Here is a 23880-nt window from a genome sequence, read left to right as displayed (position 1 = left end):
ACACCTACTGCCATCTATGAGCGACGGCGGCAAGCCACATATCTGGTTGCCGCCATTGCTCATGGATGGCAACAGCCTTTCCACTCTGTCTTGCCGACTTGCAGCCGGCCATTACTTTCCATTGTACAGCTCCGTTGGTCTTCCTTCTTCACCAGACTGGAACTTTTTAACTATATTACATTTTTCACGGCTAAGTTTTGTTCCGTAGGGTGTGTACATCTTCAATTGTTGGCCTTTTTGAATGTATGGTTTCTTTCCACTCCTAAGATGACCTCATCGAGGTTGCAGTATTTAGAAATAAGTAAATTTACTGATATTTTAAACCCGCTTATAAAAAAAAACATTTTTCTTATTTTGTTAAATGTTTTTATTATTGCTGCCGATAATATTATCTTTCAATTGGTTTGATGCAATTTCCCCCTTTTTTTATTGTATCTTCTCTAGAAGCGATTGAAATTGCACCCATGTTTTCGGAACAGCCAAATGCAGCTTCCTCAGGTCGGCTTCGCTGCAAAGACTATATTGCTTATTTTTGTGTTAAAATGCAGCAGATAAAATTATTTTGATTGAGAACACTTGCGCTTAACTACATATTGTATTTTCTTGATTTTGTAATGATGGCAACTGACATTCCTTAGTCTAGTCGTGAGTGGTGCAGCGGATATTCAGTTATCTGGTGTTTAAAGCTCAGACACAAAGGGTGGAGAAAACGGAACCAGCTCTTCATGTAGCATCGAGGAAATCATTAAATATCTGCTTTGTATGTGTAGCCATCCATATGACAACTAAGAATTTCATCTCGCATCATATTTAATTTTTATCATTCAAACTTCGAATAATTCAAACAAAATTCGTGGCTTCCTGGAGTTCGAACTAGGGAGAGTCTACTGTACTGCCAATCATGCCACCCTGCCATAGGCAACAAAAGGGCAGAGCCCGCAAGAAAATCGGGGAAACGGAGCGACAATACTCCGAAGCGTAACTGGTTTAGCGGCTCTCGTTTGACCCATGCCAACACCACCTGGAATGATCAAAGCCTGTAAAATAGTTTGTTGTTGAGCGAGTTGGCGAACGTTTGGATACACGGTTTTGCGCAAAAAAGACGGACACGAGAGAGAGTAGATACGTGGTTTTGCGCTCGTGTTTGTTTCTCTCTCTCTCGTGTACGTCTTTTTTGCGCAAAACCATGTATCAAAGCCTGGTTGGTGGAATTTTGACGTCGTCGCAGCAAGATCGAGCGCAGATAGGGCAAGAGTGCTGCGTCGGCGTTCGGCCAAGCCTTGCGTCCAATGAACACGTCGGAGAACACTCGGCATCGGGATCGGGTCCAGTCGCCGGGTCGACACCGTCGGAACGCAATGGTGATCCACGGAGGCAGAGGGGAATGTTCACAGGCTTTCATTATTCCAAGGGGCGTTTAGAGCGCCGTTCGGGCGCAAGAAAATTTGTATAAATGAACCAATGAACTGAGTGCAATTGAACTTCTCAACGAGGGCGTCTTTAGCTGGCGCATTTATTGCACTCAAATATTGCGAGTGTAGGTTCCGGGAAAAATAGTGAAGTCTGAAAACACTTATTCCCGTGCACGGAGAGGAAAACGGCAAGAACTGCATTGTCGATGCTGCCACTCGCAGATGGTGAGCAGAGGAAAAAACAAGTTTCCTCTGGCCCAAGTTTTTTTCCTTAAGCCTACACTGAAAATATTTTAGTACGATAGATACACCATTTAAAGGCACCTCGGTGAAAAGTTTCGATGCACTCCATTCGTCAATTTATTTACGCAAATCTTTTTTATGCCCAAAGGCCGGAGTGCCCCATAGATGGTGTTACCCGCGCTCCGTTCTTCGTCAATTCAGGAGGGCGGCAGAAACAGACGGTCGCTTTCGGAACAACAGAAACAGCTCTTTATTCGGTCCGTCTTTCTCTCATTCTTGTAACGACACGCGACAAACTCGACGACGACGAAAAAAATCGGAACACCGACAGTGAGTGTTTGCAGAAATGGAACAAACGTTGGAGGATTTTTTTTTTATTTTCGTTCCTATTTTGCGAGTAGAGAGGGAACACTTAGACAAGAGGAGAGAATCACACCGGTTACAGAGAGAAACCACACTTAGATTAGAGAGCCCAAAAGAACTGGGTTTCACCGCTGAAGTGCTAGGCGTCGAGTCTAACCTGCAATGCTGCGCTGGGCCACAACTTCACACTCCGGTCCGCTCAGAGTCCAACCGCAGCCGGCGCTATGACCTCACGGAGCCAATTGGGCAGTGCCAAAAGTCCATTGTCCCGGTGCTCGTCGTCTTTGTGCGTTTGCCATCACCTACTGAGCCAATTGCAAACGAGGAAGGTGCCTTGGATCCTGCACTTCTTTCCGCGCACGACTGGTTTTGCCGGTGGTGGCGAACCTGCAAGAACAATGAGCACCGCGACGACGGACTTTTGCTCCCGCTCAATTGGCTCCATTGGGGATCGTGGTGCTGGCCGCGGTCGAACTTGAAGCGAGACGGAGCATGGCGGCAAGATTCGTAGCTTTCTTGAGACTGGAATGTGCGATCCCGGGGGACGCCTATCCAAAGAAACGGCGTGTATTGCGGCGTTCTGCGGACGGGTAGGGAGATGATTGAGGAATCGGAGTTTGCGCTACTGCATTTCTAATCCGACGGCGTGCCGCTCCAGATGCAGTTCTCCCATCGCGCCCACCCGGAAAGGTAAAACGGCCGGGCGGTCGCTGTCAAGACTCGGTCGGGTTTCGAGGAATTCACTCCATCGAAGGCAAAAAAATCCCGCAGAAAAGAGAAAACAAAAAGTGAAGAAAAGACTGCCCTTAGTTGCGGTAGGCGATATATGTCACGCGACTTCTGCCACAACTACGCTATGTTGTATTTCTGTCCCGAGCGATTCACAGATTCCATTTATTGCTGACTAGTACATATTGCTCAAAATCTCTTTAAGGTAATGTTGTGAAAACATCTAAACCTGCTTTTCACATGGAACCCCAAAACATTCCACAGCTGGTCGACCTTTTCCCGCAAACTCGTCTTTGCAGGACGCAAACCGAGTAGCTGGTTACAGCTTTCCAACGATATGTCGACGGCGTACGGACTGTCCGTCGCAACTGCCACACAGGTGAGGGGGGGGGGGTCCAAGACTCATCATTCGCAATCCCTTTCAAACGCTCCGAGCCAAAGGAAGGGTGGCGGGGGTGACCAAATTGGTTTGCAGATGTGACCTCATTTGTGAAATGTGTCGTGCGAATGCCAATAAGGCTGCATCGCACAATCCCTAAGGCAGGCTTCGCAGCAATCCTGGCACTAGTCGCCCGGCCCGGAGGGTATACGCGTCCGGACACCAATATTCGTGCGTTGCGACAGGGCGCCGCTTTTCGTGCATTCGTTTGTAGAAGACGCCTAGCCTAAAACCCAGGAGAGCTCGATTGGTGTAGCATCGGTGGCGCTTCGTCACGAGACGGGACAACCGTCGTGAAAGCGCGAGCTCGCGAGCGCGACCGGAAACCAGTGGGTGTCGGCGACTTTCGCTCGCCGGCCGTCCCAACTTCTAAGGCAGAGCAACGAAGGATCAATGTGGATGCGCAATCACAAATGAGATGACTCGTCGCTTTTCCTCGCTCCCATATCAGAGGCAACCTCTGGCTATCGTTTAGGGATGAAGTCGCGCAATCGAGTCGACTGCAGATAGCACCAGTTGATCGAGTTCACAACCATGCTAAAGCTAGGGTGATAGTAATACGTTCCCACGAGCGGAAATAAACGAGAAAAACACAGCCGTGCTCCGAGACAGCGCGTTCGACGCAAGCTGGACGTCAATCGCTTCACCGTTGAGCGGCTTTCCTCGATGCAACGGCACACTGCATTCGTGGCGAGGGAAGGACGATAAAACAAACGCAGACGATTCCTTCGATGAGTAAAATAGCGGACACGGGTTTTCAAGGGTCGGCTTAGGGCTCTAACCACTACCACATGGCAATCCTAAGTGACTACTACTCACGACAACAGCTGATTTCAGGAGAGAATGACATGAAAGACTGGTCGATGCATCGGTACGTGAAAGCTAACAAAAAAGAAAATAAATCCCTCGTCTTATTCCATAAACAAAAATGGATTATACTGTCGGTTTTAATAATAAATATTTTATGCAAGAAGTACCATGCCTCGTGAGCCATCAAAGCTGTTCGCCAACTCTGGACGTCTTTCGCGTTCCAATTCGTCTCCCGTGGCCACACAATCTCAACTCTCTAACAACCAAAAAAAAAAAATAAAATAATAAGACAGCTTTTGGAGTTAACGTAAATAACCCAAAGGTTTCTTTTAAAATATGTCCGTGGCATTAAATAACAAATATGTACACAATTCTGACGAGGGAAGAGACCCCCGGCTTGGGCGGGGGAGTGGATCATCGTGACGATTGGCAGGAGTGGGGGGAAGCTGACTTCGTCGCACAGACCCTCGAAGCGTGGTCTGTGCCGCACGGCTGGATCAACCCAGGGGCAAAGCTTGCAACACACGAAGCTCGCTTCACTCGCGGGGTCTGAGCTGAAAAAGAGAAACAACAAAACGGTATTGGAAAAAACACTTTTGGAAATCCCGACAGTGGCCACGAACGGGGCACCAGCGCTTTTTAATGTAGAATTGCATTCTGACGAAAGTAAACTCTGATTTTGTGCAAGTCCGTGGCAGGTGGGGCACGTAACGTGACCCAATGTCGTGTGACATCACATAGCAGGGTTGTTCCCCACGGTGGGCAGCAGTGGCTTTGCCGCCCACCACTCCAACCGACCGCCCACCACTCGATTTTCTTTTTTTTCTTTATGTTGCGGGGTGATGATGCGATTTTGCCTGCGCGCGTGACTGTAGACCGTCACCATCGTACTGAGCAGGTTGGCGCATCGCCACGTTATCGTTTGCCATCGCATCGCTGACTGCCACCGCTGCCACACTGCTTCAAACAAAGAGCACGGGCGTTCGGCGTGTTTCTTTTTCTCTCTTGTTTCCTTTCTCTATCTCAGCGGCGCGCCGCCAGCAGTGCTCCGGAGGGGGGGGGGGGGGGGGGAATAAACAAAAACAAACGAAAAAAAACAAAAAAAACAACAACTCCCCCCCCCCTTCTTTCTCTTTCCCTTGGTAATGTCCACTCCTCCGAAATTCCTGGGGAGAACCCTGCAGTGTCACCAATGTTATTGGATCTGGTAATGTTCAGTGTCGAATTATGGTGTAACATGATGCAGGTTATGTGACCACATCACATGATGTGGTCACGGTGTCACATGATGTGACGTCACAGCACTGCATTACATTACACTGTAACATGTGACATCATAGCATCACATGAAAATGCCACATGATGTGACATCACATGTGATATGTGGCAATGCCATGTGACATCACATGGCATTTCCACGTGATGTGACATCATATGACACTGCCACATGGTGTGACATCACATGGTATTGCCACATCTGATGTCACAGCATCACAGACATGATATCACAGCATCACATGACACTGCCACATGACGTGACTTGACAGCATCACATGACACTGCCATGACATGACATTATAGCAACACATGACATTGAAACATTATGTGAAATCACAGAATCACATGACATTGCCGCATGATGTGACATCACAGCATCACATGAAATTGCCACATAATGTGACATCACAGCATCACATGACAGTGCCACATGATGTGACATCACACGACACTGCCACATGATGTAGCATCAGATGTCACCATGACTTGATGCCGCAATGTCACACGACCATATTGCATGATATTGCAATGTCACATGGCGTCAACTGACACCACAATCTATACAATGGTGTCACCTGACACCATGACTTAACGTGACATGAAACCATGACAACAGTGTTTTGTGACATGATGCCACATGACAATCATCATGCCGACGTCACACTAGCACCGCGCCGTCATCCCACGTGGCACAGACACGAAAATGGCAAGAGCTGGCCTAAAGCCACCAAATGAACTACGCCCAGAGCATCGGCACTTTGTTTCCCACTTCTCTCGCGGGTGCCACCAGTTTAGTGTTTAGCACCGAGCGGGCACATTCGGTAATCGTTACCAATAAAAAAAAACAACTTCCTGATCTTTAAATACGGTGGGTGGGAATTAGCTCGGGCGATATCATACTACTTTGCTGCGAGCTTTTTCAAATTCAGGGAGGACGGAAGACCGTTTGCTGCTTGATGTAATGCAGTCATACTCTACAATGCGAACGGGCCTGAAGTCACAGTCAACTGGTCGTACATTGTATGAGACAAAAGAAGCGGTGTTGGCAGCAGACGCGACGGCAGAGTTGTCCGTGGACCAGCCTCAAGCATGTTTGGCTTCACACGTACGCTTGGAATGTGTCTGAAGACAGTTTTCGTATGACTAAAGTGACAGGGCCATCCTCCAAGAAAGAAACACGCCTCGGAGAGCGTCTGGAGACCGTCCTTTGTACGACGTATTAGCGACACGAGGGCAGCTTCAGAGAGCCAGGTCGGAGCAGACGAAACCAGAGGCGAACGCTCGTCTGGCCATTCCTCGGGGCAGCCAGATTGTATCTCAACATAATGTGGTCAGACCCCGCTGCATGAATGATCTACGGCGATCCAGGCTGCAGCAAACGAAACAAAGGCGCAAAGCACTCACGTCCGGTGCCATCCCTTAGGGCAGCGGCACCACCACCTCGACGTAGTTGACGGGGAAGAGGCCGGTGCGCCCGTCGTGGCTGCCCTCGAACCAGTTGTCGTCGACGCGCCGCACCAGGGTCACCAGGTCGCCCTCCCGGAAGCCCAGCTCCCCCTCGTTCTCCGGGTCGAAGTCGTACAGGGCCCGGCAGCAGGGGCCACGCCCGTTGGGGCCGCCACGCGCTGGGGACCGCACCGGGGAGGGAAGCGGAGACGCTGAGGCACCCGCAGCCTCGGTTAGTCCAAGCAACGTGCAACCTCGCTCGGTCGTTTTTATCCACGACCCCGAGCGAGGATAAAAATCGGTCCATTTCCAGCTGGACACGCTAGTGATCAGAACCAGGTGCCAATGTTTCAGAAATAGCCGTTGCCTTATTCGGAAGTTACGAATTATTTTCTGAAATTTTCATTGGAAAAGTGGTAGCCGACGGAGCCCTATTTTTCCACTGAAATTTCAGAAAATCACTTATAACGGTTAGTTTTAAAACTCATCTGGTTCAAACGGCTAGCACTATATTTGGGCAGAGGCTGAGCATTCGGCGATGCATCATTTGTTTTTGCACTGGAAAAAACTCTGACATTCTTGGGGGAACACACTTTATATCTTGGTAACTCCCACCGAAATATTTTTTTACTTTTTCTGCCCGCCAAACTAACAAATGCAGGGGGCAGAGGCCCTGTCAAGCTGCATAAATGCAGCTCCCCCCCCTCGTATTGTACTCTGGCCGCAAAATAAAAATTGAATTGAACTGAACTGACTAGGGAACAAGTTTTAGCTGGATACAGCTGGAACCAGTTCCATAATCCAGCTGGAAATGAGCTGACTTTTATCTGAGGGGTTAGTAAGGATCATGCAAGGATCATGCACTCATTTAACTGAGTGGACTAAGAACAAATTTATCGCAATAACATTTTATCCCGAGCCAGTGTTTAATTCCAAGTTGGTAAGCAGCGAAATACTCTAAGGAAAACGCGATACGCTGAAAGCATACTTACAACTGTGCACATTTATGAAACAAAAAAATACAATTGATGTGTCATTTTATAATAGAGTACTGCAATGTACTTTTAATATCTGAAGAATATACTTTTAGTATACTTTTTAGAGAACTATGTGGTTTGCTAGTGTTTTGCACACATGCACGAACTGTGCACTTGAAGTATGCTTTTCAAAGTGTACTCGTTTGTTTCAGAGAAGTGTGAAATTAGTACTCCATTAGTGCATCGCCTTTTACCAAGGAGAAAAAACATTGTTTGGGAAATTCTCAAGTATTAATTCAACAACCTTTTCAGGCAATCTTTCCACATATACTCAAGAGGTTTTCCCAGAGGCCCTTGAGATGTCTCTTAAGATGCCATCTAGGCTTCATGGTTCTAATGTGATTCTTCTAGAGGTTCTCAAGAGGTCCTTCAGAGTTTCCCAAGAAACCCTCCTAGAAGTTCTCCCTCAAAAGTCTTTAAGAGGTACTTCTTGAAATTCCCTAGAGAACCTTTTGGACATCTTTCTAGAAGGGCTCAAAAGAACTGACTAAAAGTTCTTTGAGAAGTCCTCACAGGAATCCATTGGAAGTTCTTTGAGAAGAACTCAAAAGATTCCTTTATGAGTCTTCGAGACATTCTTCTATAAATCTTCAATAGAATCCAATTAAAGTTATTTTAGATGTTCTCAAGCGAACCCATTGAAAGTTCTTTCGAAGGCCCCAAGAGCTCCTCTACGAAAGTCGAGTTAAAAATCTTTGAAAAAGAACCCACTGAACAAAATTATAAAATATTTTAAGAGAACAGAAGTTTTTCCAGAAGTACTCGAAAGAACCCCTTGAAAGTTCCTCCAGAAGACCCCAAAAGGTTCTTTTATGAAAGTCTTCAAGATATCCTTCTAGAAGTTCTCAAGGGAACTGAATAGAATTTTTTCTGGAAACCTCCAAAATATCCTTTTGGAAGCTCCTTCAGAAGAAGAAGACCTGAAAAGGTTCTTCTATTGATGTCTCTAAGATATTCCTCTCGAAGTTCTCAACAAAACTGATTAGAAGCTTTTTCTAGAATTCCAAGAGCCCCTTAGCAGTTTCTCCAGAAGACACCAAAAAAGCTTTTCCTACGAAAGTCTTCAACAGATTCTTCTAGAAACCAAGCTCTTCCAAAAGACCTTAAAAGGTCCCTTTAGTTTGATGAAGCACTACTGTAACAAAGATGTCAACAATATGACTACTTTTCAGGAGTGTGTAACTCTGGCCCCTGGCAGCGATTTCTACAACTTTCCCATTAAATCCTACTGGAGATCCCCAATAAACCGTACTCCAGGGGCATTAAAGAACACCGTAGAAGAGCGTAAATTTGGGCGAATTTGTGATGCACAGCGAAATGAAAACAGCGCACACAAAGACAAGGGACAATAAGTCAAAGAAAGGAAGACTTTCTAGCACACGTCCTTAGGAGGACTGGGAAGGGCTTGCAGACAGCAGGCATGGAAAAACAGGAACGCCAGTACCGTTGGGAGACCTAGAGGGCGAGGCCCCCGTGCCATGCGGATTGGGGAAGCTGCCCAGGAACAGGTTATTGCTGGGCCTCGGGTTCACGGGCGAGCTCAGGGGAGAGCGGGCAGGAGACGCTGAAACATCGCCGGAACAGCTGCCCATCACCACAACCGCCACCACGACCACACCACCGGGTCGACTGCCACCCCTCTGGGCCGCCGGGTGAACCCTCGCCCCAACCCCGGTCTTTGATGCCAGGACAGCAAGCCAAATCCAGTTCCGCGAAGACCATACGTCAACCCTTGAGCTTAAAGGCCAGTTCACGCAAGCAACGAAGCACAATGCGGGCACTGTAACTAGCACTGAATTTAGGACTGATTGAGCACCGTATTTCATCCTCACAACTTGTTCACCACAGCAAAGTCAATTTTATGCGATTTCACGTTGGCGATGGAAGCACTTTCAATGCCGAGTCTCGTTCCTACTGTTGTCACAGTGTCGTAACTTTGTTCTAAGAAAGAGAAGATAAATGGTATCGGGGCAAGCTCGGTGCATCGACTGTATTTTCTGCGTCCACCGTTGAACATGCTGATCTCGAGTGAGAATAAAGGCTGGTTTACACAGAATGATTTTCTTACGTTACAAAGCTTTGTACGCTTGCATCCAGATACGACCACAAGTTACCGGCACATCAGTGCTTCGTACGAAGTGTTGCAACCAATTGAAGGAGTAGCTTGGCATGTGGAATACGAAGAACGGATGTGCCTGTGACTTGCTGTCATACCCTGACGTAAGCTTCGTAACGTAAGAAAGTGGTGCTGTACGAACCAGCCTTAAATCCCCGGAGTCACAAGCCCTGCGACACATCCTCGCGACCTCTCAGGTATGATACATGAGACGGTGCCAATGAAACCTTTCACTTCTGCCACATTGCCACGTGTACGACCGAGAGGGAACGCTACTCTATATTCCTAGAAGATTCCCATTTATAATGTTCTTACCCCAAATGTTTGATGCTCGAATATTCTAGGCCAAATGTTCGAGGTACCGAGAATTGTAGATAAGGAGCCCAATGTGGCCTTGCCGACTCCCTTTTGGACTCCCACGGTAACCAGGTGTCACACCAACACCTTGATGCTCGCTTCGGCTTTCTCGACTCTCGTTTTTTTCTTTTGTTTCTGGCAAAAGTTTGCCGATGAAACCTTTATTTTCAGCTTTACCTTTGTCTAGCCTTTTTCCATCTGCAAGAATACCAGCATTGCATTAGCAAGTGCTGCGTCAGTGCTAAGGTCAGCACTGTTTGCAGTGCTGACCTTAGCTCTGGATTAGTGCTGCGCTGTACGTGTGAACAGGCCTTTATGGTCACATGGAGATGTGGCCATTAGCCAAGCAAACAACCCTTTCCTATGTGGGTCGCTACTGCTGCTTCGCTTTTTTGTGATGTAACCGAGCGTGCGGGACAAGCCCTCTTTCTGGACAAATGGATACATGTGGGCGATAGAATCGAACGTTTTACCTGTCCAAGAGACAGAAATCTCAAGCTTTTTGCATAATATGTATGTGGTGCCTGAATTGATAGCCTTCATCAGTTTCTGGCTAACTATGTTATGCTTTGGGAGGTGGATTAATGTCTTGAGCCAAGGATTTCCACAATCTACTGATAGCCAAGAGAGGATTGAATGCTAAAAGTGACATCTCAGGTTACACAAATAAGATTCAAGAAAAGAGAAGCCTCTTGTTAGTTCAAAGGACCAGCGACACAATTAGTATTTTCTCGTGTTAGCCACAGTACAGTCATTCATGCAGTTAAAGCTAGAATGCTGGCACTCAGTTTTGCATGCAACCCCAAGCACAGAAAACACCAGTTGAAAAGACAGAAGATCATGCACAGAAACTGTTCAACACTGAAGAATTCAGTTCTAAAATGCGCGGCTATTTTAGATCTGGAGTCGCCAAATGACAGTGAAACAACGCTGCAGTTGCTTCACGGCCACGAATATGGTAACCCCGTGGCAACACTGCTCGTTATAATCAGACAAGCGGCTTTGCCATTTGCCGTGCTACTCTAATCCAGTAGAACACAGCCCAATCGAGAGACCCCGCATGCTGTGGTCAGTTTGCAGCATGGTTATTTTGAGAGGCAGAGCAGCACACGGCACGGTTCTGTACAAAGCCACTAAGAAGCTACGCTCAGAGCAGCGACACTCCGTCCCCCGACTGGGTGCCGCCAATTCGGTGCTTAGTGCAGGGCGGGTGCAACTGTCCTTTGTTGCCACTTTGGGACCACTCTTCGATGCACGGGCGGAACGGGACGCTAATGCACCAATCGGAGACGCTTTTTTAGGCGCCGTAACTATGACGCCGGGAACGTCAGGCGACGCTGCCTCGCGCTCCGTCGCGGACCGTCGCAACGTTTGTGGGGGATGGAAATCCGCTTCCCACGATTCCAGACGAAGCTTCGGATAACCGGACAAGGCGGCCGAAGTGTTGCGTTTCCGAAGCGTAGCTTGTTTGGCGGCTCGAAAGTCGGGAGGCGGTCCGATGACCCGGGGAGTGGCATTCGACCCGGATAGAGGAAAGGAAAGATTTGTCAGACGACAGCGAGGGAAAACATGCGAGAGGATGGCAAGACTGGTGGTGGTTCCTTCCGTCCCGTCCCACTCTCGCGTCAGAGGCTCCCGTCCCCGTCGAGTTATGCACGATTGAGACTTGGATGTTCATAGACTGCGTTGGAGCTTGTAGTCAGAGCAGGAATTCTCGAGCTTGTCAATCTTGAAGAACCCTCTTCTGGGCCTCAAGTGTCGGCCGAGGGTCCCCTCCAAACGCCAACCGTACCTCGTTCCCACTCGAGTCCAGACGCAGCCGACACTCTGATTGAGCAGCGTCCTAAGCGCGAGTCGCTGGGCCTTTTTCTGTTTATGGTCGGCGCAGTGCGACGACAGAGCACGTACGGAAACATGACAAACACCGTGATGGTGTGCTTTTGACGCCGTCTGATTGGTCCCGCCTGCTCGCAGCGTCGGCTGCGTCAGGACTTGAAGGGATACTCCGGCGATTTTTGTAGCTACCCAACTAACTATATTGAAGGTAAACATGTTCGGCAGATATCTGCCTGGTTGGGTGAATTTAAATTCTTTATTCTTTACAACTAACTATATTTTCTGAATCATCGGTCTTCCCTTTCCGCTACGCTATTTAGCATTGCGAAATTCATAATGGTTATTGTGAAATCAGTAAATGAAAATGATGCAAAATCCAAGATTCAAATATACCCGCACTCTTCAGTGCTGCGACATCAGCGGCAGGCACGCTTGCCAGTCGAGCAGGCAGTAAAAAAATAGACTATGCCGAGCATTTGTACTCCGCTGGTGCGCCGGTACTGGGGTGAGCTTCAAAAGCATTCAGTTGACACTATGAAACTGCTTGGAGTCAGGTGGGAACAAATTCTATGTTCCACTGGCATCACTTTTCCGTTGTTGCCAGTAGAGACTTTCAGTTTGAAAAACACGACGAGGACCAAAATTGTAAAATCAACGATTTCACGAAAAAAAAAGTATTTTGACCTAATGTTTTGGACACTATTTCAGCGATGTTTTTTGGTGTGTAGCAAATTTTCAAGCAAATCGGGGATCACGAAAAATCGCGGGAGTACCCCTCTAAGGTGAAACGAAGTATAATACGAGCATTACTGCTTATGAGGTCTGTAGGCTTTTTAACTGTTTTGCCGCATTAATGCCTTGACAGAGAAAGGCTATATATGGTGCCAGAAAGGCGTCCCTCAAGACAGAAAAGTTAAGAGATCCCCTGATCTAAAGGGACCTCAAAAGAGCTCTTGTTCACTTTAGGCTAGCTACGGTGCTCAGAACTTGCGCTCATAAACCGTCGAACGGGCACCCATCGATTCTTGTTTCCGGAGGGGAACGAAAACCGACTGCAGAAAGTGTATTTGCGAGGCTTGTTCTCTTTTTCCTCCCAAGCTTCCCTGTCAAACAAATGGGAAAATGAAAAGAGACTATCTCTTTGAGCTTGCGACTAAGCGGATTATCAATCATGCTGTAAGATGGGGAAGCGTGTAGCGAGATAGGGGGCAAAAATGCTACAGTCAGTAGTCACTCGAGGACTGCGATAGTCACATGCGGCTCTTGGTGACGATTAACGAGATGATCCCATGCGAGAGAAAAGGGCCATCCAGTTCACAAATGCCCCATTCCATTTCATAGTCTCTGGGACACAACTTTTAAATTTTACATTTTTGAGAAAAAAATTATTTTCCTTATTTTTATTTATTGTGGTTCAACAACTAATAGTGCACACTCCTTAAAACTTTACTGCTATATCTGAAATATTTACAGAGAAATAAAACATTTTCGGTAAGCCAACGATGCAAAATCACATGTTTTTAAACGTGAAACTTCCGTTTCCTGTTTTCAAACTGCTGTAGCTTTGCACCGGTACACCCTGGAACGATGATCATACTCTCGTTGGAAAGAGCAGTTCTTCACAGTTTCAGTACACTAAACATATTTGTTTGAGAGTAAACAATTTGGGCAAGAACACCATAGACGTCCAGCTTTCCCATGGAAAAGGCTATGCACATGGCCAAGAATAGAGTTACCTTTGTGAATCGGCGTGAAGGCCATCCATAGTACTACTTTGTGTATTGGAGGCTTTGGCGTTTGGACTGGTTAGAGGTTGCCCCTTTGTGTTGGTGGTTGCTGATTGTGGGCTATATAAGGAGGCGGACCAGATAAACCTGGTAGCCGAGTTTGAGACGTCATCCTGTCCTTTTCTCCTCCTTCGACTTATTTGTTCACTTCTGCCTCAGTCTCAGGTTATTCAACATGGTTGACATTTCACCAGCTTGCCTGCACCCTCTCTATATTATCTCCATCCTGACTAAACAGAAAACAAACTAAAACCAACATTCGTTTATACAAAAGTCCCATAGGTTTGTCTGCTTTGTATTTTGACCTCGCCCTGCCAACAGAATTGCTGATGCCGGTTCGTGTATGGCAAGCATATCCGATTCCTCAATCGTTTCATAATCAATGTCCACATGTCGACAACAAAACGACAGTCTAAGAGAGTGTTTTAATTAAGCTCAGACTCACTCAGCGAGGCCATGCAGGAGATTGGGTAGAGGCAGAATGCATCAGCCATGCTCTTGGTGCCTTTTAGTTGCCACCACCACCAGTAAAATCAAGTGTAGTGGTGTGGAAACTTCAAATGGGTTTCTCCTCAGTTTCCCTTTTTTTGCAGAAACTTTCGTTTTAGGAAATCTATCATTCCAATGAGTTGCGGAATTTATCCTTCGCTGTGGATGTTTCCGAACTGAAATTTAATGAGGAATGTGGCTAGGCAATTACTTTTCCATTTAAATAAAGTTCTTATTGCCAAAAAGTAAAGTTTTGATGAGGAGAAAATGCCTCATTATGGGGAATGCTTTTCAAATTGTCATTTTGTATAAGAAAAGTGCATATTTCAGGGTAAAAAATACAGTCTAAGCTCATTACAACAGACATTTGTATATAACATACCGATTTGTGAGGTTTGGTTGGTTTTCCTCTACATACCTTTGACTCAACTTCATATCTGTATACAACATACTCCATTTACAACACACCGAAATCTTGGTCAAAATCGAGGTCTGTTATAACGAGCTTAGACTGTAGATGGCCGCACGCCCCATTTGTTCTAGTTAAGGCTGACGCTTAGAAATGCTCAATATTTTGCAGCAAATTTATACGATAGATATCCTTGCCAAGTGAGGCGACATACATTAGTAGCTGTAGCTTATCCGAAAACTGTCCTACGAAGAACAAGCGTCACACAGTGCATTTAAACAACGAGATACGTAGACCCTTTAAATTTCATCAATATTGAGCGACTGGTTTAAAAATCGACAGTTGAAGGTGGTGTTTGAAATCGTGAGGAGCCAAGCAAGGTGAGAAGAAAGGTGGAATTATGCGACAGGAAGATCACAGTCAAAGGTATGGACAAGAGACGGAGGGGAACTGAAAGGCTCTGTTCCCCATAGTGACCGTTTCGAAAAGGCAGTTTGTGGTTTTTTAAGTTTTGATACGGTAGGCTTGAAAATAACAACTAATTGCATGGATCACGATTCTCATTCCAGAAACTGAGGAGAAACCACATGCCTCATTATTCAATTAAGAGGTTAAAAGGCGCCAACTGAAACAGGACGAAAAAGGGCACACATACGACACGGACAAGCGCCGTGTCGTATGTGTGTTTTCTTTCGTCGATATTCAGTTCACGCCTTTTAACCTTTTAATCGATATGTACCAACTAGCCCCAACCAAAGTTTTATTCCATCTCATTATTCGGTAGTACTATCTGAATTGACTAAAGTAAATTAAGCAACTTGCTGGAGCTTCTCATAGCCTCAACTACTTGGAGAGAAAACTGAAATGTAGAGTTTGTCACTAAAATGGGATATGTCTCTGAAGTGTAGTCTTCTTCCATTTTACCAATCCTCCACTTCAGCCAATCTTGGTCTCAGACGGCCAATCTTGGTCTCAGACAAAAAAATGTGCTAGCAAGTTTAGAGCAAACGAGAAATTTAGCCAGTGCGGTATGACTGCTAGCCTGGGGCCTTCAACGTTCACCACACGGTGGCGATACACGACCGCATTGCAGTACGATGCTCATCCAGATCGAAACGGTCAGGGGTCGGAAGTGGACCCGGAATCGCTAGGTTCTGCAGCGCAAGCTTTCTCTTCACACGCTCCAAACTGCGGTGCACTAACGCGCTCAGCCATTACAAATGAGGGCAGCTCCGTTACAAACGATACAAAGAAAGTTGGTAAACGAAATTTCTATGCAAAGTGTTAGGCAGACGAGGCCTGGTTGAAAAGGCATTTCAGGTCAAGAATATTTACCTGCCAAACACTAACATATCACTACAAACTGTTAGGCTAGTTGGGTAGTCGTTCAATTACCGGGTCCTTTGCGTGCAATAACGGTGAATAAAAAAAAATTAAGCTATAATCACTGAAACGACGAGAACGGCAGGGAGGAGCTTCAGTTTCCCCACCTCCTGCGCGAGCTTCCTGCCTTCGGCAATGCTTCAAAGCACTGCAGAAGGCGTGGAGCGTGTGCTGGACGACAAACGTCCAAGAGACATGTCCGGACGTTTTCACCTCGGCAGTGGTTATGATAATACATGCAACCTGTCACCAAAGCAAACCGCACAACCTTGTGTCACTTTCAGAGCCCAATTGTCGCAGCCACTTGATAAGTGCATAAAAGCAACAAAAAGAAACTGAAAAAGACAGCATACAGAAAATGGCTACAATCGTATGCACGACATGCAAGACAGAAAGACGCAAGTGCAGGAACCCAAAGGTTTGGCCTTTACTCCCATCATACTCCTGAAACCACCCCAGAAAAAGCAAATGCCAGAAATGTTGCCATTTTGCTACGTGTCTCCGTCTTAAATATATTCATTTTCATATTATATAACCTGACCAATTAGGTCATTGAATGGCTAATGATAACATACAGTCGCCGACCAATTTTTCAGACGCCGATACCGTAATTCTGACTTCTTTGATATTTCGGACCTAAAGGAGGAACCGTGACCTACCCGATACGAACAGTATATTATCACGATCGACGTTTCGAACACCTCGAAGTCAGAAAGCTAGATTTTTCAGACAAAATCATCGCGAGCGAGCGGGAAACACCAGTGAGAAGCCGTCATTTTAGATTTTATGTTTGCTGCACATGGATTAGCTTGGTTTGGCAGCCCTACTTGAGTACCGCTAAGTCCTACCTCAAGGTGACGCTATGCTACGGCTTTTTACAGCAGAGCTGTTAAGGGCTAGTTTCTCGAGGATCGCGTCCCCCGCAAACAAATGTCGACAAAAAACTCCGGTTGCCGCCGTCGCTCATAGATGGCTGTAGCTGTCCAGAGTGTTGTGCTTGCCGGTTGTCCGCTTGCCGCCGTCGCTAAGAGATCGCGGCAACATTTTTTCGCAGGAAGAAGAGCGGGAACGGAATGAGCGGAGAAGTGCGCAGCAGCGCAAATGATTTCGTAACCGCCGCGAGGCCGCTATTGGCTAAAGTTCCACTGCGTCGAGCGCTTCAGATTCCCTTGCGAAAGAAGAGCAGATCGCTCGCCTGGAAAGCCACCGCCGAGAGCAGAAGCTACAGCTCCGCTGCTCTTCCTTCTTCACCAAAGTGGAAAGGCTGAGAGTTTTTTTTTTCTTTCTAGCCGCACAACTTTATTATCATCACTGTTACTATCTTGCTTTGTTCATTCGCCATTCATTAGTCGTGGACTTGCGCCTCTCATCTCATCTCGGTGAACCATGTTTTCAGACTACGCTGGCTTGGACATCATGAACCCAATTGTTCTTCCAACGCCGCTTTATGTCGCTAAGAAGCGCTCAAAGTATTCGATCACAACACTAGAAAAAAAGGCAGCGATTCTCAAGCTTCAGGTGACGAAGGCGTAACCTGAAGCAAGGCACTATTGCCAACTTTTTCTTAGCCCGCTTAGATGTAAAAGAAGCAAATTTCTTAGTCTGCTGATTTTTTGGACTGCTCCATTATTCTGAAGTTTTTTCGGTCCCTGCAAAGGCTGAAAAATCAGTCGGGGATTGCAATGAATCCTTCGCCCGCTTCCTTTTTAGTGCAAACAAGCTACGTTTCACCCCTTCAAATGTATATTACACAAGCTCTGACCATGAAACCGAAGCCCGTGTGCAATCAAACGAGGCGGAGAGCTCTTTTGCTTGATGCCGTGCAACATAAGGGCATACAACTGCAACAAGCCTGTAGGTGGCCGTGAAAGTGGCAGAGAAAACAAAACAGAGGTCTGTCCCGTGACCATCTGGTCAAATCTCCCATTGTATGGACCACCTGAGCGAGTGACCGAGACACAACTCCAGGCGAGGCTCGCCAGTGCACGTGCCACGGACAAATCAGTCTCATGCAAATGAAGAAATGTGTCCGACTTTTTAAAAACTGTATACTCTGGTGAGCTTACAATTTCTCAGAGGACATCAGCCCCGCTGCCGAGGCACAAAACGGCACGATTTTCGAGGGCCATCAGTGCGTCGTCGGAGGCAAAGGAGAGGTGCCTACACCGACGTCAACTCCTTTTTTCTTGTTTTCGGGAAAGACGACAGCCGTGGAGGCCTTGACTGACCGCCAGGTGAGGGAGAGAATGGCTGCGTCCCCAGGCCCATGTCACGAGCCTCTTTCGAGGACACAAGTGTAGGCCCACTCTCCCCTCTCACAAAAGTCGTTCCAAAGCAGGCCGTTGAATCTGAGGGGCAGCGAGAGTCGGGCACAACGCAAGTCGGAGCAAACCGTGTCCTTTGTGAACGGGCCTTTACAGCAAATCTGTCGCGAGGCATCTCGGAATCGCCGGTACGATCGACCGTGGCGCCCCCCCCACCCTAGAGTGTCGAGAGGACGGCGCCCCACCACCAGGCTTACCGGGGGCACCGGTGGTGAAGAGGGCACAGTGGGCGGGACCGCCGTTGTAGAAGGCCCCACCTGACTCCACCATGGGCGAGATGTCGTCGTGCATCACGGGCAGGTTCAGCTCGCACAGCTTCTTGGGCTCGTACGGCTGGCGCTCACGGCTGGCCGCCTCAGCTTTCCTGCGACGCACGGGCGACGTTGGCTTTCGTGCAAACCGGCTCTGCCGCGTAGGTCATTGTTCAACAACGTTCACTTCTAATTTTTTTTTCCTGGATCCCCCCTCATGTAATGCACTTCATTTGAAGCTCTTTTGAGAATCTCAATTCTGAGCTGAAAGAATCTGACCAAAAACATTTAAAAGAGGAGGCCTCTGCATTATGAAAACAAAAAAGGCACATACAACACAATACAGACGAAGAAAGACAGTATCGTCTGTGTCGTCTTCTATGTGCCTCTTTAGTTTTCGTATTCACCGTTAGTGAATATCTGACCCACCCTAACTGACAAAAACGCTGACGCTTGGCAAGTATATGCCGCAAAGTGGCAGACGCGTGTGTATTTGTGTCGCCATCTGCTAGCATCACATCCGTTGTAAGACACTGCAAGACGCACTCGAAGCGACATGAACGTAAAATAGGTGATGCTGTGTGGACCCACTGTTGACGACGTTAGGAGAGGAAAGGGGCAGGCATTGTAAGCTTCTAGGTGGTGTTCATCTAACCTGCCTCAAATAAATTGCAAAAATCGGTTTTGCTAACTGGCATGCGATGGCCGTGCACTGAAACTCTTTACTCGTATGCAATGTACATACAATGCAAGCGTTGAGAGAATGGCCACACTGATTGGCCCTGCCAATCAATCAACAAAGTTCACCCGGTCGCATGACTCAGGGCCGACAACGAATCAGCCCCCTCGGCCAATCGTTGATAGGAAGAGTCTAAAAGCACTTGAGATTCAGGTTTTGCGGGCACGTCTCAAGTGTCGCAAGTGGCACTCAACTGTTCGAGGAGCCTCTCAGTGAGACTCTGCAGCACTTCAGCACACTGCTGGTGATACTCGCAGAAGGCCTCCGCCAGAGCCGCCAGCTGCGAGATCTGCTCTACCTGGAAGAAAGAACCCACAGAATCGCATCACTCTAACCCAAAGCGAGAAAACTCAAACAAATGATCACAAATCAAGTAAAGCAGGGGCTCCAAGTTGGACTCCAACAAGAAAGTCGACGAGGTCGCCAACTGTCGTGATTGGCCAGCATTGCGCTGTGATTGGCCAGCACCAAGGCCAAGCACGGCACTCACTGGCCAATCGCAGCAGTCAAAATACTTTTTTGCCAACTTTCTCACCAGGTGTCGCACTTAGAGCCCCAGTACTCTCTGAATGCGCTCCTAGACTTTCCAAACATTCATTTTTTATAGCAGAGGGTGTCTGACTATGGAGACAGAATGCGCAGTCATCGGATCTTTCTCAACATCCACGAGTAGGCATGCGCAAACAGTGGATTTTGATTTTGATGCGAATTCGAGATGAATACTGTAAAGTTCCAAGGGAACGCTCACCCCCGAAAGATCGCCCATCCCGTGTTTCTGGCTAAATACCTGTAACACAAAAAATTCGAAGCATCGGCCACCCCTCGATTTCTGTCGAACGTCACGCGACGTTCGACAGGAATTGCATTAACCTCGCAATTTGCTGTACCAGCACGTCTGACAAATGAGTTCATAGCAAGTTCCCGCGTTTTTGTCCGAGATCAGTCCGCGCAATAACGGCTCCCGCAACACATGAGTTGTTCCCGCGTGTATGTTGCACCATAAAAGGCGAATCTGCTGCGTTCGTCTACGGTATCTGTTTTTGTGACAAAGTTTGTAGCGGATTCCCGCGTTTTTGTTTGCGATTTGCGTGCGCGATATTGTTGCCCGTGACAGGCAAGTTTGTAGCGGGTTCCTGCGTGTTTATTGCACCATAAAACTTGAATCTGCTGCGTCCGTGATTTGCAGTATTTGTTCCCGTGAGATGCGAGATCTCGGCAAGTTTCCGTGGGTCCTTCGCACCGTGAAACACGAACCTGCTGCGTCCGCAACATGCGGTAGCCTTTCCCGTGGCGTCTTTATCCCATTGTAAAACGCAAATCTGTGGTGTCTGCGATCTGCGATATCAGTTCCCGCGTCACGTGGTTTGTAGCCCGTGCAGGCTGTTTATCATAAATTTTTAAAAATGTTTTGCTGTGGCATCCCCAAAGATAGCCCACCCCATGTTTTTCACCATTTATCTCCTCATTTTGGGTGGACATTCTTTCGGAACTTTACGGTAGTGGTTTTGGTCGAATATTTTTTAGACGAATATTGAATAGTTTCTTCAAGCCTTTCACTCTGTTGCACCAAGCTTACTCGAAAACCCACTCGTGAAGGTCTTTCACAAGCTTCCACTTCAGGTTCATGTGTTTTGTTAGTATAATGATTTCTCTAAAAATTCTCCAAGCTTGACCTATAAATTTTTCAAAAATGACCGACCTGAAAAACTTTTCTTTTCCCTGGAAAAGCTTTAGGAGCTACTCAACCTCCGTTTTAGAGCAAAAATCATCCACCCTCTAAAGCACAACTGACGGAATTTAATAACTTTTCCTGACATAAATTGGACTATTGCCTTCTCCTTACTAGTACAAAGTAACTTAGAAAGGCATCAGCCTGTATGATTTAGGGTTGTACGACCTTCACATTGATGGCCGACATCTCTAAAAAAAGAATGGCTGCAAGAATTCAGTTCAGTGTGTGACATATTGCGACACATAGCACCCCTAACACAAAGTGCCAGTGTGCGTGACACACTGACACATAGCACCCCTGACACAATGCATCAGTGTGTGACACATAGCACCCCTGACACACTGTCAGTGTGTGACACACTGACACATAGCGTCCCTGACACAATGTGGCACACTGAGACGCATGTGCGTCGCAACGTGTGTGACACACAACACCCCTGACACACTGTGATACATAGCACCCCTGACACACTAAACGGAATTGCTGCGGCCAGTTTCTCTGCTGCAAAAGTGAAGGCTCGAGCCAACTTGGCAACACTCACGTCGTTCTCCAGCAGGTTAAACATCCCCATCGACGCTAGGTTGAAGGACTCTTCGAACTTGTCCTCGGCCAGCTTAATGTCGTCCTCCGTCGCATGAGCCCCTGGATGCAAAGCACTGGCTGTGCACGCAACAAACTCTGAAAGGCTGCCCACACAATGAAAGGCTGCTATAGTCTGCTGCAAGTGCAGGACAGCGGGACAAGGCCCTCCCACAAAGCCCTCCGCTCGCCACAATCGTCGGTTTCCCGCTCTCCGCTCACCTCCTCTCCGGCGTTTGCTCCGCCAAAGTGGAAAGAGTGGAGGGCTTTGTGGGAGGAGCTTCTTGTCCTGCTCCTCTTAACCGGCAACAGCCCATAGCACACTGAAAGGCTACCGACACACACCAAAAAACTATCGTCTACGGCACCTGGGACGTGTCTCCAACTGGTGCGTTTAGCGTCCCATTCAGCCCATACACCGAGAGTGGTTTCGAAGTAACGACAGACGACGTTGCAAAAGCCGGAGTGTTGCAATCCCGGCGGTTGGCCGCGTAAGTTCTAGCAAAAAACACAGGCAACGCGGCTGTCGCCATAGTTGCGGCGTCCCAACTGGCCAAAGTTTCTGTGCACCGTCGAGCTGGAGAGCGAGTTGCAGCGATCAGGCATCCGCCACATACGCCACCACTGCTGCGACGACGCCATGATCGCGGCTGGCGACATGATACTTCTATGATGCCGTCAGGAGGAAATTAAGAGACCACTTTTTAGGACGCGGTAAACAGACCAGTTGGAGACGCATTCCAGGAACCATTCTATCAACGCGAGACCTTGTGACGAGGGTTCCGTGTTTTCTTCTTCTTCAAATTCAAGAATGTCTTTTAAGGGTTTATATGTTTTCTTTCTTTTTTTTTTTTTTTCTTTTCCACGGATATTGTGTTTTTTTATGTCCACAAAAAGACTGTCATTTATCGAGGCTCGCGTCAAAGAAAACGGGGCACGAATGCTGGTATTCCCCAAGCGTTAGCGAACGTTCGCAAAGACCCGAAAATTTGAAAAATGTCCCGGTGCCGAAGGAAGTGTAAAAAGGGGCCTCGCGAATTTTGTTTTGCGCGAGCTGTGTTCTGGGTCAACACAAAGTAAGGCAGAAAAATTTCTTTCCGTAAAACTTAGGCTGTCTTATTTGGGGACAGCTCCAATTCGCAGCTTTGTTGGTTTTCCCCTTGACATTAATAAAACTTGCTCGGGGGCCGTACTTTTCAAAGATTTAAAGGCACGCGCCAAAAACGCGGAGCCTTATTTCATAGTGTGCAAATATTTCTTTCTCTAGAGATTCCTCCGGAGCCTGTGATTACTGCAGTTGTGAGATTTACCAACAATAAAACTTTCTGTGCGAGTAATATATTTTTTACACCTCGTTTCGTAAGATACGTGCTGTGCAATGATGTCAGAGCTACTGACGCAAGCATGTGGTTCTATCTGGCATTTTGTGCATGTGTACTCTTGTACAAATGGAATGCTTGATAAAGTCCCGAACTTGCACTAGCAGCTTTGACATTGTTGCATATCATGTATAAAATGGAGCACAACAGAATACCGCTTGGAAATATTTAAAAAGCAAAAGATGAACGGTGGCTTGTCTTCAATGTTAGACATTAAATGTACAATTTTAAATATGAAGTGTCAACACCTAGCACATAAATGATGCCACTTTGATGCCATTTTGAAATTGCTATATTCCACGGTGTGTAATAAATATCTTGTTTAAATGCTGCAAGCTATAAGCAGTATTTAACTACTATAAAATACCGGGGAGTGGCCACCGAAAGCATCTAGACATGGGGGCTTATTCGGTCAAATCAGGGGTTTAACGTATAACTTGCAGAATTCCCAAGTTTGGGAAATTTTGACAGTAGGCACTTGAACAGAGTGGGTGCTTCCATTGTATTTTACGGTCAATCTGTTTTAAAGTCAATATTAAAATTTGCATATTTTTTTCTTTTTATAACTACAGTACATTTCCAGTGATCAGAGTCAGGCTTTCTCATCTGCCAAGCTAGAAAAGATTAAAGAAAAAAAATCCACTACAGTTAATTACTGCTAGGGACTCAAGAGGCTTTTTTTAGATCTAAGGAAAGAATTGCGATTTTCAATATGCCGAAATTCTTCGGTTATCAAAACAAC

General features: G+C 46.9%; 1 protein-coding gene across 13 annotated transcripts in view; it reads right to left on the bottom strand.

The window, feature by feature from the left end:
• Positions 1 to 1881: 1881 nt before the first annotated feature.
• LOC8033946 (endophilin-A) overlaps positions 1882 to 23880 on the bottom strand; it is a 73293-nt gene continuing 51294 nt past the window's right edge. The window contains exons 9-14 of one of the 13 annotated variants that reach the window (XM_029984971.3): positions 21722 to 21840; positions 19643 to 19746; positions 18656 to 18822; positions 9202 to 9321; positions 6679 to 6932; positions 1882 to 4550 (exon numbers count right to left, since the gene is read on the bottom strand). In XM_029984971.3, the coding sequence (XP_029840831.2) occupies positions 6694 to 6932; positions 9202 to 9321; positions 18656 to 18822; positions 19643 to 19746; positions 21722 to 21840 (749 nt within the window). In that variant the 3' untranslated portion in view covers positions 1882 to 4550; positions 6679 to 6693. The remainder of the gene's footprint in view (positions 4551 to 6678; positions 6933 to 9201; positions 9322 to 18655; positions 18823 to 19642; positions 19747 to 21721; positions 21841 to 23880) is intronic. The other 12 variants (XM_029984972.4, XM_040501326.2, XM_029984974.3 and 9 more) reach the window with 12 other exon arrangements.

The sequence above is a fragment of the Ixodes scapularis genome, unplaced genomic scaffold (assembly GCF_016920785.2).
Source record: "Ixodes scapularis isolate PalLabHiFi unplaced genomic scaffold, ASM1692078v2 PGA_scaffold11__112_contigs__length_91849675, whole genome shotgun sequence".
NCBI classification, from domain to species: domain Eukaryota; kingdom Metazoa; phylum Arthropoda; class Arachnida; order Ixodida; family Ixodidae; genus Ixodes; species Ixodes scapularis.
This window is presented reverse-complemented; position numbering and strand designations above follow the sequence as displayed.